Source organism: Lineus longissimus, chromosome 18, assembly GCF_910592395.1.
Source record: "Lineus longissimus chromosome 18, tnLinLong1.2, whole genome shotgun sequence".
NCBI lineage: Eukaryota > Metazoa > Nemertea > Pilidiophora > Heteronemertea > Lineidae > Lineus > Lineus longissimus.
In genome coordinates this window covers 470,257-490,647 of record NC_088325.1, presented here as the reverse complement: position 1 = coordinate 490,647, position 20,391 = coordinate 470,257, and the positions used below count along the sequence as shown (strand labels likewise).

Below are 20,391 nucleotides of genomic sequence, written 5' to 3'. Positions count from 1 at the left end.
AGGAAAATGAACATGTTATGGTGCCAGATGGTCTGTAAATTACCATCATGGTTTTGAAGGCAGGTCTGGATAGTATCAGTAATACTTGTTTTTTCTATCTTTATGCAATTGATAAAGTGTAATCTCTTTGAACATTTTTGGAAATTAAAATGTTGTCTGTCTGGAATATTAGCCAGGTTTGCCAACCCTTACGAAGAGCTAAGAGGTATGAATATGTACTTTATGGACGATGTTTTTTTGAAAATTGCCCCAGTCCCATGCAACTAAGTATAGAAGATGATTTAGAAGTGTCGCATCAGTGAATTAGCTCAGGAAGTCATGAGATGACAGTCCTTCGTAAATCATACTTTGTCATTCAAAGTGTTTGCAAGGGTTCCGCACATGAGAGATTGATGTGGGTACAGTTTCATTTCAATTCTGTTCAACAATTAGAACCATCACTGTCATTTTTTCATCACAACTGAATATCCTCACAAGGGGTGAATAAGCATAGAATTTCCCCTGGATTAGGCAAATGAAACCCATTAGCTCGGATGCTAATCTGGGGATTCCCTGTCCTTGGGGGTGGGGATGAGCCCTCGCCCATCTGTGGCTGAGGATTAGCATGAGATTGACCGCGGAGAGTCATGCACATGTTTAACATGTTGCATGTTTTGTATATTTATGTACAGTATATTCAGTATATAAGGGATCATCCATAAATGTCGTGTTTCATGTTTATGGACGATTCTTATGGTCTTATTCAATCTTAGTAGATTTTCGTGGGCATGGGATTTTCATGTTTCATAACTCATTTTAAAGAAAACTGGGTGAGAAACCTTCCCATACTAAAAATTATTTTCAAAGATTTTAGTACATGTGTTTAAATTAGCCAGAGTCTGCTGTGGGGTTGAAATGATTTATCTAAATATTTGCTAAATATGTTCGAAAAGTTGTGCAATTTGAGAGATGGGGTGTGATGGGTTGAAATAATTTATCTAAAAAACTACTGAATACCTTTTAAAAACTTGTACAGTTTGAGAGATTGTTCATAGAACTGTGTAATATAAGATTTGTAAAAGTGATGTAAATAAATTTGTTTTATAATTTCTATTGTAAATCCGCACCTTAGTGATTATGTCAATCTGTCTGTCTCAAGTCATTGCAATCTGGACCATTACAGGCTCTCTTGTGACTTATCAGAAAGTTATTGGTCACTATTTTGCATCAGAGTGGTTTAATGTCCTGCCAGATGTTGAGGTTTGTGAGAAGAAGTCTGTCCCCCCCCCTCCACACACACCATGCAGTGTCACAACCTACACACACGGTGATGAAGGGGACAGACACATACTGTGTAGACGGTATTTAGTCAGTTTTGGTGCGTCTGTTTCACATAGGCCTATTACACATAAGGCCTTGTGTTCAGGCATCTTTCAACCGGCTAAATAGCGTCTACACAGCATGTCACAATCTGCCACGGCTGAAGAACAACGATGTCACAACCTACCCTTGGCAATGGCGGACACTTATGTCACAATCTACCTCACTAATTAAAGACCCTAATGTCACAACCGGCCTTCAACCTTCCTCATCCAGAACATTAATGTCACAACCAACCCTAAACTTTGAAGGACTCCAATGTCACAACCAACCCTTGCTACTGAAGGACACCAATGTCACAACCAACCCTCTCTAATGAAGGACACCAATGTCACAACCAACCCACGCTTATGAAGGACACCAATGTCACAACCAACCCTCGCTAATGAAGGACACAAATGTCACAACCAACCCTCGCTATACCCTCGCTAAAATACCCTCGCTAATGAAGGACACTAATGTTACAACCAACCCTCACTAAACCTACCCTCGCTAATGAAGGACTCCCATGCCAAAACCAACCCTTGCTACTGAAGGACACCAATGTCACAACCAACCCTCGCTTGTGAAGGACACCAATGTCACAACGATCCCTCGCTTGTGAAGGACACCAATGTCACAACCAACCCTCGCTAATGAAGGACACCAATGTCACAATCAACCCTCGCTAATGAAGGACACCAATGTCACAATCAACCCTCGCTAATGAAGGACACCAATGTCACAATCAACCCTCGCTAATGAAGGACTCCAATGTCACAACCAACCCTCGCTAATGAAGGACTCCAATGTCACAACCAACCCTCGCCAATGAAGGACTCCAATGTCACAACCAACCCTCGCTAATAATGAAGGACTCCAATGTCACAACCAACCCTCGCTAAACCTACCCTCACTAATGAAGGACACCAATGTCACAACCAACCCTCACTAGCTAATGAAGGACACCAATGTCACAACCAACCCTCACTAGCTAATGAAGGACACCAATGTCACAACCAACCCTCACTAGCTAATGAAGGACACCAATGTCACAACCAACCCTCGCTAAACCTACCCTCACTAATGAAGGACACCAATGTCACAACCAACCCTCGCTAAACCTACCCTCACTAATGAAGGACACTAATGTCACAACCAACCCTCGTTTAACCAACCCTCACTAATGAAGGACACCAATGTCACAACCAACCCTCGCTAAACCTACCCTCACTAATGAAGGACACTAATGTCACAACCAACCCTCGCTAAACCTACCCTCACTAATGAAGGACACCAATGTCACAACCAACCCTCGCTAAACCTACCCTCACTAATGAAGGACACCAATGTCACAACCAACTCTCGCCAAACCTACCCTCACTAATGAAGGACACCAATGTCACAACCAACCCTCGTTAAACCTACCCTCACTAATGAAGGACACCAATGTCACAACCAACCCTCGCCAAACCTACCCTCACTAATGAAGGACACCAATGTCACAACCAACCCTCGCTAAACCTACCCTCACTAATGAAGGACACCAATGTCACAACCAACCCTCGCCAAACCTACCCTCACTAATGAAGGACACCAATGTCACAACCAACCCTCGCCAACCCTACCCTCACTAATGAAGGACACCAATGTCACAACCAACCCTCGCCAAACCTACCCTCACTAATGAAGGACACCAATGTCACAACCAACCCTCGCCAAACCTACCCTCACTAATGAAGGACACTAATGTCACAACCAACCCTCGCCAAACCTACCCTCAATAATGAAGGACACTAATGTCACAACCAACCCTCGCTAAACCTACCCTCACTAATGAAGGACACCAATGTCACAACCAACCCTCGCCAAACCTACCCTCACTAATGAAGGACACTAATGTCACAACCAACCCTCGCCAAACCTACCCTCACTAATGAAGGACACTAATGTCACAACCAACCCTCGCTAAACCTACCCTCACTAATGAAGGACACCAATGTCACAACCAACCCTCGCTAAACCTACCCTCACTAATGAAGGACACCAATGTCACAACCAACCCTCGCTAAACCTACCCTCACTAATGAAGGACACCAATGTCACAACCAACCCTCGCCAACCCTACCCTCACTAATGAAGGACACTAATGTCACAACCAACCCTCGCTAAACCTACCCTCACTAATGAAGGACACCAATGTCACAACCAACCCTCGCAATGTTACAACCAACCCTCGCAAATGAAGGATATCAATATTACAACCGACCCTCGCTTATGAAGGACACCAATGTCACAACCAACCCTCGCTAAACCTACCCTCACTAATGAAGGACACCAATGTCACAACCAACCCTCGCTAAACCTACCCTCACTAATGAAGGACACCAATGTCACAACCAACCCTCGCCAAACCTACCCTCACTAATGAAGGACACCAATGTCACAACCAACCCTCGCCAAACCTACCCTCACTAATGAAGGACACCAATGTCACAACCAACCCTCGCCAAACCTACCCTCACTAATGAAGGACACCAATGTCTCAACCAACCCTCGCTAAACCTACCCTCACTAATGAAGGACACCAATGTCACAACCAACCCTCGCCAACCCTACCCTCACTAATGAAGGACACCAATGTCTCAACCAACCCTCGCCAAACCTACCCTCACTAATGAAGGACACCAATGTCACAACCAACCCTCGCCAACCCTACCCTCACTAATGAAGGACACCAATGTCTCAACCAACCCTCGCTAATGAAGGACACTAATGTCACAACCAACCCTCGCTGAGCCTACCCTCACTAATGAAGGACACCAATGTCTCAACCAACCCTCGTTAAACCAACCCTCTCTAATGAAGGACACCAATGTCACAATCAACCCTCGCTAATGAAGGACACCAATGTCACGACCTTTCCCTGCAATGACGAACACACCCCAATTGATAAAGGACATCAAGCAATGTCACAACCAACCCTCGCTAATGAAGGACATCAATGTCACAACCTAGCACCCTTCCAGCTAGGCTATACCTAGACTCCCGGGGCAGTCCATTGCGTCATCCTAATTGGATCTCCTCATGGGGATCCACTGCACCTGGAGTGTAGGCTTCACCTGGCCATCCTGAGATTTAGGATATTCATATAAAATATCGAGAGGCATAGTATATTGAAGACCTGATACCACTTCCCTGCCGCAATCATTGTTTAGTTTATCCATCTACCACTTGGAGCGCATTCTGCCGTTCAGTGCATCACCAATCTTGACACTAGAGGCGCTGATTTTGTTCCTTACAACGCTGAAATTTTTTTATTTCGGCACTGGGGCGAGTTTGCAGCATCGGTCCACAATGAATTTCTTTTATTCTCTACTGCAGCCCCCCCCCCCACAGAATACAACCCACAGACGAGATATAATCATTCTTATGCTTGAGAGAGATGATCAGCCTTAATCTTTCCTGCTGTTGGCCTTGGCAATTAAATCAAACGAGTTTGGAAAAGATTCTGATATATACTGTAAAATCGACTAGGATCCGTTGCGACTCATGCGACCCGGGCCCATCTGCACCAGGAGCGCATGTACTATCACTCGGCACTTGACCGAGTTTACAGGTTATCATCACGGATAGAAGCGGGGAAGTCCCGATAAATTGGCTCAAGGGTAAAACCAACGTGACATATTTCTTCTGTTTTGTCCTTCCAAGTTCAAACAATGCATTACAATTTAATTTTGTCACCCACTACCCCCCTTTCCATGTAATATTAAAAATTACGAAAAAAACGTGATAAGTGGAAGACGCCAGGGAAACTACCTTTGCCGCGTCATTTGGGGATTCCGCGCGAAAGAAATGATTGACATCGCCATAGAAACAAACTACGCGTCAGTTGTTCAAATTCTTTGAAGAGAAATTCGGTAATCAACGTATCATGGATTTCCGCCATTTTGTCCCCGAGGATTACCGAAGTGGACCTGTACACAGTTTTCATCAGAATACACGTGATACATGCGGTTTAACCATCTGACATTTGGCAAGGATTAAGAATAAGGGATTCTCTAATAGTTTACTGTGTTAGATCAGGATTTTAATTGCTGACAAGGACGTATGGAGCCAAATTCCGAAGGAATTCAAATTGAATATTTCGCGCGCCATTTTTGTTGCTGGTCGGACAACCGAAATAGGGGTCATTCGAAACATACACGTAAACTTGGATTTTAACTTGTGGATAGCCGTTTAAACCGTCATCATTAGGTTCCGAAAGGATTACTCTGTTGAAGGTAGGTTTTGTTTTTAATGAGAAAATTCTGTGATTATTGGAAAATGGGTCGAAAGATTGTGTTTTGAATCCGAGTTCGGATCGCTCAGCTGTGGAGCCATCGTCAAGATCAGATGTACACAAAATCTTGCTCATGCACTAGAGTCACCTAGCAGCGGTTTTTAAACCTCGTAAACGGGCAGAATCCATGTGAAATCGCTCTATTTGAATCTCTAGTACTGTATTTTTGTGTCTCTTGTAACATTTTCACCAGTAATCGCGGAAAATAAAGCCAAAATGAATGTAAATAAACGGAACTGAACTGTTGACCCAGTTTTGGGAACGGGGCTTGCGGACGTGTGGTTTCGCCATGATCCGTTCGGAGTCCAATAACTCTCTCAACAAACCCCCAAATTTCCCCATGAAGATAAGCAAAAACCTATATAATGTTTATATTGTCAGACTCGGAGAGATCCATAGATTTCGCCAGTTAAGTTTTTGCGATTTAAAAATGTGTAAAAAGGGGCGGAGCTGTGGTTTAAAGATTGTTGACACGCTTTTCAGCATCATGGTTTTGTTTTGACCGCCATTTTGTAGAAGCCAGTTCGCATTGGGAAACACCCGAAAATAACCCCATTTTCCCTCTAAATCATAACAATTTGTATTGATTTCTCAATATAAAGTTATCAGTGTTCATTTATTAATGTGAATTTGACCCACTTCCCCACAATTAAACCACCCTTTGGTGTAAATTTTCATGTTGTTGCGCCGATCAGCTGTTTTTTCTGGAGCATTTGCCATTTAATTACCATTTACATCAAAGCAATTCTGTTGACGTAATGCACAGGTGACCTAAATTCAAAAGGCAGTGGAATTCCCCCTCTTTCCACGAAATCCCTGTCATTGACACATATGAGATATACATTTTGATAGATGAATACAATATTGAAAGTTAAATATGTAAAATATTTCCCGGAAATAGTTTTATCACATTCACAACCTCTCTTAAAGGATGTCCAGTGGAACCTCTCTTAAAGGACACCCTCGGGACTGACTTGAAGGTGCTGTCCTTCATAGAGAGGTATGCTGATCATTGGGAGGTCAAGTCGAATAGAGGCAACCAACTTTGAATAAAAAATAGCAGTTAATGTTTTTGTTAATAAAATATAGGCCTAAAATCAAAACTCGTATACTTTTTTGCAGAAAATGTACGCAGACATTCTGCCAAATACTGTTATTTCCGCCACTTTTTGGATGAACATGTATAAGTCATTCTCTGTTGTGTACTCTACATTATATTAGGTAGTTAGAATATAATATTGAAGTTAGGAATTATCTATAGAATGCCTTTTGCCTTTCCTTTTCAGCAAGCCTACATGTTTGCCTTGAGCACATTTAGTTTTATGATAGAAGGTATTTTTCCTCTCCACCAATTTGATGGCCGTACCATTTCTCACTATTTAAAATACTGACAACAAGCGGTCAGATAGATGATGAGTACCTATGATGACCAAGTGATGAGTACCTATTGTCATCAGTCTAAAAAATACATCAACATTTTCTGTTAAATAACACGTCAGTCGTCAGGCTGCACTGGATCAGCTGAGCAAGGTCCCTTGCACAATCCTCGCGCTTAATCACAAGCTTCGATTCATGATCACTCCACAGCGCAGTTCCTACTCTGATGACCGTTCGTGGATTCCTGGAATCGGTGACTCAATCAGGTCTGGCTGCACATTCATCACCACGACATTCGATACGATTATGCATGTCATGTGTGGTGTGAGACTGCTCGGCCAATATCAGTGGCCAAGTGGAGGTCTGCCAATTGTTTTGGCACATCGTCTGGTCCATCCCGTTGTTTCGGGACAATGTCTGGGGACAGCGGTATTGTTCGTAACGATCAGGCTATTCTCATGTACCTGCACCCTCTGCACTTTATGAGTTGACAATGATTGAGAGCGTAGTATTCTGATCTGAGTGAAAGTCGTTGGTCGTAGATACTTGGATCCTCATCTGGGTCGTTTACAAGTTGGGTGAAGTTTTCCAAGAAATATTGACTGCCTCTGAGTACTCGGATCAAAATATTAGTGTTTGTCCAGACATTTTTATCAAGAAAGAAACCACACCTTGCCGGCTTGTTGGTCTTCTGTTCAGAGGAAAGTACATGATACTGTTTATAGGTGGTGATGGCTTGTGAATTTTTGTTAGCTTCTATTTAGCTACTTGTTCAGGTTTGTCCTGTCCTATCACTAGAGTCGGCGTCGCATGACATGACCTTTGATCGGTATCAAAGATTTCTCCAATATATGTCCAAAATGTACCCACCTCAACAAGCTGGACTTCTGAGAAGAGGTCATGGACGGAATATTACTTTCTCAGGACCCTGTCTGACAAAAAATAGGTTTATGAGTTGGCCTCAGACATCTCCCTATAAAACTAACTGTTCAAATCATGAAAAATTCACCTGATCAATTCATTCAAGGACCCCCACTTGAAATGAGGCGCCTTTAGGTTGGGTTGGCCTGGTTAGATAGGAATGGGTCAACGTACTTTGTAGTTGCAGTGGTTCAGGCCTTGTCACATGCAGGCAAGTTGCATTGGTTATTTTGAGTTTTGAGTGAGGTTCAATTTCCTTCTTCAAGAACAGGAAATTGGGGTGTGTGTGTGTGTGCAGAGTCGGAGAAGCGACAAAACCCTGATTTCCTCAGGATGATGCTAACGAAAAAATGCATCATTGGTAAAATGGACACTACCGTCGTCGTGTTGGCCCAATTATCTTGCTCATGTTCAAAGACGCAACCACTTCCACGAGGCCTAGCGATGTCAGTGACCCGATGGCTGGTCAAGGCTATGGAAAAGTATGTCATGGATGGAACTGGAAGTGTAAAGTAGGCCCAATAATACCTTGGGCTCTGTTCATTATTCATTGACGCAACCACACCCACAAAGCCTAGTGATGTCAACATCCTGAACAAGGCTAGTTAGTCAATGCCAAAAGTACGTCATTGGTTGAAGTGGCACTCATGTACCACCATACCCACTCTCAGCCCGACTCTTGTTCAATGATGCAACCACACCCACAACAAAGCCTAGCGATCTCAACGACAGATTCCATCACTTTGAAAGACAATATGAAGGCTTAAATAACAACTCTCGTGTTCTCTCCCCTACCATTGACGTCATAATATGTCGCCTGCTATTTTTCCAATAAGTCAAGTTCACACAGTTGAGGGATAAGTATGTTTACATTTGCCGAGGGGAAGGAGTCTTTTTTCTCGGTCAGTGCTTTATGTGCCGTGCTTCATTCAGCTTTAAGATGACAATCGATGGTCGTTATGTAATATGTCACAAGAAATGTGAATCCGTTTGAAATTTATGATGAAAATCAACATGAAAATGCATTTAATCTATGTCATGATGATAAAAAAAATTTGGTGAAAATTATTTTTTTGCGCCTGCCCCAAAATCCTCAATCTATCTATGGCTGAAATTCCCCCAGAACTTATCCTTAATCTATGGCAGATAACTATTGGTATGAAGAGGTCTGAAAGAACTGCAAACTGCGACTTTCTCGCAAACTGTTGTTGCACACAGAGGGATCTGTTCAATTGTCAGCAAATCAGAGCTTTGTATGGGTGTGTGCCATATCAGTTTCTTACATTGTTACGTTGCCATGGTTACTGATGTAAACGCTAGGAGACAGGGTGGCAGTGTAGCCGGGGACGACACTTGTAAACGTAGTCGCAGCCTTGGACTCCTGTTTAGTTTGACAGCCGTAGGTCACATGGTCTTGATTGTGGACCTCGTGTCGAAATCCCTATCCTGAAAAGCAGAACAATTTTTTCCAAGTTTGCTTATTTTGTGAAAATGGCGCACTTCAAGTTCAATGCCATGTAAGTTTTCAAGGGCATTGGGGCAAAGACCTCTGATTGTACCAAGGTATTTGCCCTCATGTCCATGCTTTCTTAAAAGAGGGTGGGAAGGACACTGGATTGGAAAAGGCCTATGGCAAGTTATGTGTCTCTATTGTTTTCTCAGAATATCAGACTTGAAAATGCCTACTCTCATCGCGGTTGGCTCTGTTGCTTAGGCAACACACATATTTTAGTTTGTGTCAGTATCTTGTTGTCCTGAGGACATCTAGCTGAATTTACATCGGTTTCTCAGAAATGTTGTCATGATGAAGTCTCCATACGACATATGTATCTATATTTTCCGTGGAGGGCTTTAAAAAATACTTGGAAACATGCAAAAGTAAGTCCAAGTGTGACATAAACACTTTGGGCCAAATTCATAAAGGGCGTTTAGCTTAAAACAGCGTTTAACTACTGAATAGACATATTCAGGTCCTTCATGTAAATCTTCACAGAATATGAAATGAATAGGCCCTGAAACTGATCAGGGAGAAGTTACACACATCTAACCCTTAAACGCCCTTTATGAATTTGGCCCTTTGTAATCTCTGTCTGTGGCCTGTAAGTAGCTGCGCTTACACCACGAAATATTGGTGGACCAATTGCACTTACACCACCACATTGCCGCGACAAATTGGTTCGGCAATCCATTGCCGATACAAATTGCCGAGCGAATTTGTCCCACCAAGCTTGATGGTCCAAATTCGCCCGGCTTGTTAAAAGCTCGGCTTTGTCGTGGTGTAAGCGCAAATGGATCGGCAATTAGCTAGTTAGATGGTTCGGCTCCAGGCGGCGCTTTCGAAATGGCGCTTTCTGCCTAGGCTTTCTGCGTTCTGCTTATTGTTTGCGCGCCATCTGTAGCCGGATTTTATAACTAGCTACAGCGCTGGTGTAAGCGCTTGGTGGATTTTCGATGGTGCGGCATTGGTTCCCGAACCAAGATTGGTGGTCCATTTTCAGGTGGTGTAAGTGCGGCTAGTGTCACATACCGATGACAACATTGCAGTTAATCGTCATGTTGTCACATCTTTTTGCTAGTCGCAGCAACAAATATTGCCATCTAGATGCATCTGGATACAGTTGAACCTCTCTTTAACAAAATGATTGAGGGGCAAAAAGCTATTTTCTTGGACACTGACTGCACATCTGAGACCTTGGGTATCCAACTCAATCCCTGATGTTGATATTATTAATGTTCCTGTGACTGTGTTATTATTCCAATAATGTGTCGATTTTATGTAGAAAAGTACGACAATAATACGCACATTGACGTTATTCAAGTTCATAGCAATAAATCCCTCTTCACAATGTAACTTGTCGACGTAATCACTTCGTTTTATTTCCTCATCGAAAATGAGGCTCTGATGACCCATATCTTGTCAAGGAATGTATAAATATCCTGCCTTTTGTTACAGGGTCATTGATTGGCTGTTACGGTCTGTTCCCAGCAGACTGTCTGGGTATCAGCCAATCAGGCTTAGCCTAACAAAGGAATTCCAAATCAATTTTTTAGGGGTTTTAACTCACACTATTGAATTCAAATTCTTAATGTAAACTGCCAAAATCAACTTCTTCAAATCCAATATCAATTTGGTTGAATACAACGTATGGGATTGCCCACGGCACTTCAAACGTAACTGGCCTGTGCATAATTTATTCAGTTTAGCCATCAATAACGCAGTTTCTATTTTAGGAATGTCTGATACACATTGGAGCATATAGTGTTACCTGTGGTCGTGTATATTATGTGCCTGGCTGTTAAGGGTGGATCAACTTTAAGGAAATTAACTACGGAATTGGGATACAGTGGTTAAATTCACAATGTGTTGGATTGAGACGGCTAAACCTGGAGGATGAGTGTATGACGGAGATACAGGGTGTGTGTAGTTCATCTCTCAGCTGTGGCGCTGTGGATATTAATAGCCGTCTGTCTGGCTGTATTACGTTGTGTGCAATAACCCCGATGGTCTATTGAATGTGTGTTTATATGTTGCATATCTGTTCTGTGCAGCTCGTGCGAACGTGCTGCTGACATTCAAAATAACCCTGGGTTTTTTTGTTAGGATTTGATCCAACCCGCATGTCGCTGTATACATGCGTCGTTACACCTACCTGACATTTAGCTTGGCTGGGGGTGAGGCCTCGTTATGAAGAGTGACGTGACGATAATAATGTCAAAAAAAAGGAAAGATAAGTTTTAACTTCGAACGTGGATGAATAGATGAATAATGACATCTTTTAGAATTAGACTTGCTTTTCTATACTGTATTGCCTATTGGTCTGTAGTTTCTCTGATGACAGTGTCAGTAGTCTGAATAATAGCTGGAAATGCTCACCTCTGATAGTCATAAATAATGTATTGGTCCAAATGCCAAAATAATCAAGGGTCACCTTCTGCTGTGCAAGTGGTTTTAAAACATAGAACCAATAAAGTAGCATGAAGTTTTGAAATATTGACGGGCGGACTAATTTAGAAATATTGCTGTTGTAACACACTCGTCTCTTCATGTTGCACGCTGCACGATGACTGACGTGTGCAACGGGCTACGTGGTTTGTTGACGATGTGTGCAGGCCTCAAGTGGCATCGTATCGACCGCTTCACGAAAAAAATACTGGAATTTAAAAATCATAAGACAGCAATTGACTCCATAAGTACTTCTATCATGTCATGATGTCAACTCAAATAATTTTTAAAAAGTTATTCAGTTAGGCGTCTTGGGTCTGGGAAAAATTTACTTTGAATTGCTACTGCTAATTAGATCTTCATTGTTTATTGCTTGGGGCTATTGTTGAGTGTGGGGCTACCTGAAATTAGTCTTCATAGTCACAATGACAATGAGGTATTTTGTTGCAACTTCAAGAAAACTAAAAGTTTGAAATAATGTTCAACTTGGTTTATTCGGACTTCAAAGTATGATTGAGTTTTCAAAATCGGATCACTCAGTAGGAAATGGTATCACTTCGGTGGTCAATTCTGAATCTGAATACAAAAAATGAATAATAAGTTGAGAAGTTTGTTGACAAACATCTTCTGTTGAATATAGTAGTGCACGTTGACTTTGTTTTCCAGGGCAGAGGACGGCATAATTACATTCACATGTACCAGGATAAAGACCCGGAAGTAGGCCGGTTTTGAAAAGTGGTGCTATGCGGAACTTAAGACAATAAATGGCGCTATTTATAGCACGATAATCAACCCAGATTTCCCCGGTGTCAAATTGCTCAATCAGCTGTGCAATTTCTACAACTTGTGCAACTTTGCTGACGAATTTCTTGAACAGCATCAACATCAGCTGATCAGTTACAGTCATCACAAAAATATTCCGAAGCTCAAGGGTTTTTAAAAACAATACAGTGAATGGACGATGATGCCAAGTGCATTCCTTGAATTCTTTCCCCGATGAAAAAACAAAAGTGGCCTAATTTGAAACATTCTCTAATCAAACTGTAAGGCATTGCATTGTGTAAACTGGAGAAATCGGTGATTGCAAGATTTCATCTTGGTGTATGATCTCACGTGGTTAGTCAAACAAACAGCCTATTGTCAAACAAAATATTAGTGGATAAGTACCATTAGGAGTATAGCATGGAACATGGAGTATAGCATGGTACATGGAGTATAGCATGGAACATTGCAGAGTTTTGTCCTCGATTTAAAGAACTCAAACAAGTCGATATAACTTGTTGAATTGGCATTGAAAGCATTCCTGGTTCCCGCAATGACAACTAAATAAAGTTGTTTCGTTCAGACTTTGTGTGACTTTGGACCATTTTCTTGTCAAACAAACTGAATGGATTTAGTCGATTGCTAATCCAGGATACTGCCAAAAACATCTCATACGGATACAAAGTGAATTATTACGATTTTTACACCCGGATTCAACAGAACTTCTCAACTTTGTGTTGTGTTTACATTTCTCCCAGATTGGCATTGATGACCTTGACCTTCACGATTTCGTGACCTTGACCTTTTGTTGACGACCTTGACCTTGTCATGCTCAATTGTTTACAGTAGCTAGGAGTAGAAGATTATACATGAGAAAGGTGCTTCGCTAATCCAAATTTTACGCAATTTAGAAACTCCCGCTGTTGTATCTGATGATAAATTTGGCATTGACATTTTATTCTAGAGTATTTATAATCACTTGGAACAAACGGAAGCAGTTCTAACCGCATATATCTCGAAGACGCTCAGTGAAAAAATACTTTAGTCAAACTTTTATAGGATTGTACGGCAAGTGCAGGAAGTGATTCACATGACTCTCATTGATTCCTGCACCTGACTGTCAAACTTGGATATTCTTCACAAACTTCATGCAACATGGCTATGGGATTTAGGAAGATGGATACGTGCTGATAATGTGACTATGGATTCCTACGCCCGTGTCCGGATAATAGGATACGTGCCATAGCGCCACCTGTGAACTAGCATGTACATGTACGAACCACTCATGATTGAGAAGCTGCAATCAAGAGGTATGACTTACTTTCTCTCTTGTAGAAAATTTTATGCAGGGGGGGGGGATGGCTACTGGCAGAGCTGCATGGTGGGGGGGGTGGGGGGATGCCTAACTACGAGTAGTACGAGAGCCTAACATGGCAATGTGATTTGGCCCAGTTTAGGAGTTAACATTAATCATGGGTATTTTTTTCATCGGGGATGATTTGCGAGGCCGCATCATCTCCACCAATCAGCTGGTAGATGACCATTTATACATCTTCTTCCGCATTGATTTTGTGATGTAAACAGATTCGTGGGGTGATAAAATAGCGATATTATCTGCACCCTGATTCAAAGAAGGAAGTTTTTGTCAACAGGAACATGTAGCTGGATGTCGTTTCCAGGATGCAAAATGTACTTCCTGGTTCAGAGGTGGGTCCTAACATCTGAAAGGCCCGCTACCCTGTTTAATACTTTTAGTATTTTTGGCCAAAATGGCAGGGACTTGCAAATCTTGATCTGAGGTTACTGATGTTTAGTAGTTGTCCGCCTAGGCCTATTCCTTTCTCTTGAAAAAGGCAGTGTGTACACTTATTTAGACCCATACTATACGCCTATCAGCCACCATTCTGACCTTGAACCCTGGCATTCCTAACGGTTTCCGCAATTCGCCGCACCTAAAACAATGACAAATTAACGATGATGTTCTAATTAGGTCTTTGATCGAAACAAGGTCGTTAAATTGGGGCAGAATGATAGAGGAGTGCTGTGTCCTGAATAGGCCTACTTTGAGGAATGTTGGATGTCAAGATGTTTACTTGTTTAATTCCAGTGAGAGTATTATTTGAAGCGCTCGGCACATGCACAATTTTTGCATCCAGCAATCTTGATAACATGCAACAAAACCGCTCAAGTGCTTGTAGAAAGGACCGGCAGAACAGGGTTTGAACCCACACAGCCCTGGGCCTGGGCTGCTACGCCACAGCGCTGCACCACAAGGCTCAAGGCAGCTGGATAAGTCTTCCTAGCACTAGCAGCATGCCTGTCCTTATAGAACTATTCGCGCTCTTACCACTGTAGGGTTATTCCACTAAAAATGACAGTTTAGTAGTCTGAGGTTTTGACTCGCCACCAAATTGAAATCTGAAGTCTGTTCACCGAAAAGATTAACGGATCTCTCCGTTTTTAAAACATTTGGGTTTGAACACTAAAAATGTGAACCATTTGTTGTGTTTTGAGAAATGTGAAGCCGACCTTGACCTATTGAGAGCTTGCTTGAGTGCAATGCAGGGTGAAGTCACAGTTGATACAATGTAGCGATGCTGCTCACAACTGCATGCAAGCGGCATAGCACCTTCTGATACAATGTATAGGGAGTGGGAAATGAATGTCAGAGGCTGTTCCCAATTCCATGGCTTGGGGCAAAATGTTGCTTTTGTACTTGTATTTGACATCATATCATTACCGGCTCCTATCCACCTTTGCTGGGATCTTTGCCTTGGCATAGACACTCAGGTATAAAGGACCACAGCTTTGCCTTTAGTCACGTCCGACAGACCCTTGAGTATTTCATACGTTGTACGTGTTTTGAAAAGCCTGGAATTTTGGTTCCTTGAAAGCCACGCCGGTTCATCCAGACACGATCCTGGATTCTCCCTGGGATCGAACCCGGAATTGTTTATGGGCCACTCGATGAAAACTTGACACTTTTCTGTGGGATTCCCAGTGCTTGTATCGAAACATCACAACATGATCTCACGGTCGTGTGGGAATTCCCAACATTTGTCATAGGTCTGTCCGCTATACCAGAAGTATGTTGGACAAGGCCAAACATGTCTGATACGACACCTGTAACATGTACCACTTCCCGTGGGATTCCCCCACATGCCTCGTTAGTCGTTGGTCCTCTGGGGAATTACCCGGAACAAAATTGAGTTGTGGAACAGGAAGTGTATAGCGGTTCGTCAGCATGCATCTGATTTGTGAGTCAAATTGTTCCGTCACCCAAACTTTGATGATTTTCTCTGCATGTTTTTCAAGCCGGCTCCAGGCTGACATTTGGTCATCAAGTAATTTTACCTGGGTGGCTACCTTTGAAAGTTTGATGCGAGTTCTCCCCTGTCTGACATCATGGAATGGTTCACCTCGCACCCAGGTCTATTTGTGATGTGACATCTTTCCCGACTCACTTTCAGTCTGCAATGACGTCCTGAAAATCCCCTCTTGATTCGGACTGCATTATGGAAACCAAAACACAAAAAAGGTTGACATTTTTTGTGCTGCTGAAGTTAAAATGTTGAAGTACGTACTCCATAATGACTGTTGCTGCTAGTGCTAACTGCTCTAGATTTTAGACTACAGTTCATACATTTAGCATTTGATGGACTTCGAGGAGGCCCACTTGTTGAATCCCATGGACCAGTTTTAAACCTGCCAGAAGTGAAGTCGCGATCTTTTTGGGAACGTTTTGAATAAATCACGCATTTCACCCTGATCTGTGAAGTTTTGCGCTTGACAGAGACTCTTCATGTATTATTTTCGATGCCGCTTTTGGTTTTAAAAATTGATCAAGGCGTGCTTCCCAGGTGAAGTGTCATGAGTTGGCTAGAAGTGAGTGCGTGGAAAATTTGAGGTTACTGAACACTGTACTAACTTGTCATACTGATATACTTGGCATCAGAAAAACATTTGCAATTGAGTTCCCACGCGAAAAAGCAAGTAGTCTGGTGCTGAGAACAAGTGGTCGTCATTCGTGTGATGGCTCACTTTCTATGACTTGACTGTTACTCCAAGTGGAGCATAAATTGTTGACCTCCTTCTCCTGGGCACTTTCTCTGCACTAGGGCCTGTTCATCCCGTTCATCCTGGCTATCGTGCGATCCATCAGTTCTGTTCAGTCTGATGGCCCCACGGAAACCTCCTGTTCATCCTTGCTATTATGCTATCTGTAGGTTCTGTTCAGTCTGATGGCCCCCACGGAAACCTCCCGTTCATCCTGGCTATTATGCTATCTGTAGGTTCTGTTCAGTCTGATGGCCCCCACGGAAACCTCCGGTTCATCCTGGCTATCGTGCGATCTGTAGGTTCTGTTCAGTCTGATGGCCCCCACGGAAACCTCCCGTTCATCCTGGCTATCATGCGATCTGTAGGTTCTGTTCGGTCTGATGGCCCCACGGAAACCTCCAAGTGGCCTTTGCCTTAGTTTGTTGTCAGTGCCCCAGACCGTGGAGGAAGGATCTTTCTCAAATCTCATGTTGCCCTTTTAAAAGAATCGCAAACGAATGATGATTTGGCTGGATTTCCCTTTGCGCTTGTTTTAGATAGTACCGACCATGTTGTGTTTCAGGTCTGTCTTGTACTGTACCAAGTTGTTTTTATCTAAAGTGGAACTTGTCCTTGCAGGCCCACCTGTTTCAACAATATGGTGGGTGGTTGTATACTTACGCAGTCTTGATTGAGGTTTGGGTCTGGCTGAGGAAGTTGACTCGAGGGCATGGCAGGTGCCAGGTGGGGATGGGAGGGTCATTGGCCTTACTTGATGGATGTGGCAAGGTGATTGCCCGTTTAGGGCAAATCTGGTGCAGTCTTTGAGAGTGAGTAGAATGGATCAAAGGGTAGATGATATTGACTCCAGGCTTGGCAGGTTGCCTTGTGTGAAATCTGGGTTCATCAATTTCTTCCATTATCTCCTGGTGTCATTCAGGCTCTCATGTGACATGTGCCTCCTTTAGCCTTGTTGGGTCACAAATGCACCACTGACTATTAGACTATCCAGCGAGCCAGACCATGACCAGTGCATCACTGTGCTGTTATGCCCCAGTCCGGTTCAATTCCGCTTTCTGCATTTACAAAAAAATTCTTTCCTAGAAATCCGAGGGGTTTTCGTCTTCAGTCTAGACTCAAAATGCCCCAAAAATCACAACCATGCTATTTGTGCAGATCGATTCTAATCAGCTTCCGTGCTTGGTGACAAGAGTGGTGAATCAGCTACAGTCTGGGTTGCCCTTTTTATTTACGACACTTGAATGAGCGCGGATAAAGGTCTGCGAGCGCCCCAATGAGTGCTCTGAATGGTGGAGGGGCGGCCAGGAGAAATCAGGGCAGTTGTGAAAGAACCACCACGAAAACTCCTATGTTTCCCTGACAATGTCTGAACAATATCTGAGGTAAACCCTTCGTTTTACTTCACAATAACTGAGGTGTTATGGAACAATTTCAGGCTGGTAACAACTGAAAGTTATCGGTTGACAATTAAGCTTTATTGGCGGGTTAGCGAGGTAACTAGGAGGTATGACCCTGGGGATATTGTATGCCCTGTGTGCTTATGAGAAGTCGAGGTTATGTAAAGTTGGCAAATTCCTGCTGAGTTTTTCAATTGCTATGGTGACAATGGGCTAACCTCCTGTGTTGGTTTAGATTTCGAATTTTTGAAAATAACGTTAAATTTTGGATTTGGTGACCGATGTTTGGTTGGAGAAGCACATGTAATGTAGGTCTCTAGCAAGAGTTGTCTCTGAGCAAGTTTGATACCCACAAATTGCATGTCTGCGGGGCATTTGACTTTTTAGGCGCATTACTGGTCTTGGACAACAACATTGGAGGTGTCGCAGGAGTTTAAAACAACGTCAGTCTCATCTTCTGGTTGTTATTCAGAAAGTGATACTGACATGATGAATGATAGCTGAAATATAATCTGAATCTAATAGTCATTTTGAAAATACCGACTTGAAATTCTTCAGGCCTTTGTCTGTATTGTCAGACATCTCTGACTTCTAATGGCCCATGTTCATTTATTGATCTGGATATTGTGATTGGGGAATTCCTGGAAACACGGTTCTAGAAATGCTTGGGGCCATCTGGGCGCCAGCGTAATTATGCCAAATATGCGGGAGATCCGTACCCAGATATCAGAATACCCCTTTATAAAGACTATGAATAATCAACGTCTAACTTGTATTATAATATTAGAAATTGTTTTGCACTTATAATTAAAATTATATATTTCAGCCAGAAAGATTTTATTTCTGATAAAATTTCTTATTTTTTTGATGACCGGTGTTTGAACTTTTGTTTGCGTACAGCTACCCATGATTTGGGTTTGATAGCTTATAGGGAACATGTTTTTGACAAACTGCTTTATTTTAAAAGTGCTGCGCAGGCAAGCGATTTTCGTTGCAGTGATCTGCATTTTATAATTGCTGTTATTTGCAACAAAAAGATCTCTTGTCTGTGACCACTGATTCGTTTGTCGCAAGCACCAGGGATCACCATTGCAAACCTGCAAGTTTGGTCACATGCGATCATGATTACATGTTTGTAGCAGTTATTTGAATCACTAGTTTGCTGGGTGCTTTTAGATCAGGTCCAGATTTCACAGATCCGCAAAACTGAGAGTGAATTTCTGCATTGTAATGGTGAGAATGTAAACAAACAGTATGAAAGACTATCGTCCTAGGCCCAGTCTATAGAGTCATGTGCCGGATTAAATGCCCGTGAGAATAGATTAATCAATACTTGATACTTGTAAATAAATGTAAAAAATTAAAGAAAAATGTCCTAGGCACTTTGACCAATTATAAATCTTTGTAATTGTTGTCTAACACTTTGTTAATCTCAATTGGGCTCAAGTTCCACTGATTAAGACATGGGGACACGCTTACGGAAATATGGTGGCCGTCTTACTTTCAGAGGATTATAGGCCTGTTTATAAAGAGTGGGAAAATGTGACACTCATAGTGCACCAAATTGGCTCTAAAATTTGCTATAAAATGTGCTAGAAATTGATGATTTATGGTAAATTATGAGACAAATTTGGTGTCTGATGGCATTTTAAAGATATTTGCCTTGGTAGACTATTTGGCCATTTCATTTTCAACCCAAAAAATTGTTTTAGGAGGGTAAAACATAATTTAACCCCTTCCCCTAATTTGGGTACACTGACTGTTAACAATGTGTTTATGGTGTAAATGAGGAGGCTTTGTGACTCTTATCCGACCTTCCTGTCAACATCTCTGACTTAATGCAGTCACAACACGCCTAATTAACGCCTTGTTTTACATTCAGAGTATACAGCTTATGGAACAATGTCATTAGTGTGTTTTTGTCACCAGGGTACATACATTCATGTACAAACACAGAAAATACTTCATGCATGTGATTGCCATTTCTGACCGCTCACAATACACAATACCATAACCACCTAATTTGAAACAGCTTATAGCTTGCACTGTATACACAGCCATGTGTATCCATGTCCTGCTCGGCTAAAAATAGTCGCACCACATGACTACATTGTGAATCAGCTGATAATGTCTTAATGGCGGTTAAGAGTGGATATATTCAAATTGGAGGATTTCTAGCAATTTTTCAGTAATATTTCTTAATTTTATGGATATATGGTGAAACAGGACATCAAATGTAAGTGTTCGGATCA

At 42.3% G+C, this 20,391-nt stretch overlaps 1 protein-coding gene across 6 annotated transcripts in view; it reads left to right on the top strand.

The window, feature by feature from the left end:
- Positions 1-5,288: 5,288 nt before the first annotated feature.
- LOC135502542 (dual specificity tyrosine-phosphorylation-regulated kinase 1A-like) overlaps positions 5,289-20,391 on the top strand; it is a 59,726-nt gene continuing 44,623 nt past the window's right edge. For 2 of the 6 annotated variants that reach the window (XM_064795489.1, XM_064795486.1), the window contains exons 1-2: positions 11,228-11,393; positions 12,588-13,993. In XM_064795489.1, the coding sequence (XP_064651559.1) occupies positions 13,948-13,993 (46 nt within the window). In that variant the 5' untranslated portion in view covers positions 11,228-11,393; positions 12,588-13,947. Of the gene's footprint in view, positions 5,622-11,227; positions 11,394-12,587; positions 13,994-20,259; positions 20,376-20,391 lie in introns of those variants that run through there. The other 4 variants (XM_064795491.1, XM_064795488.1, XM_064795487.1 and 1 more) reach the window with 3 other exon arrangements.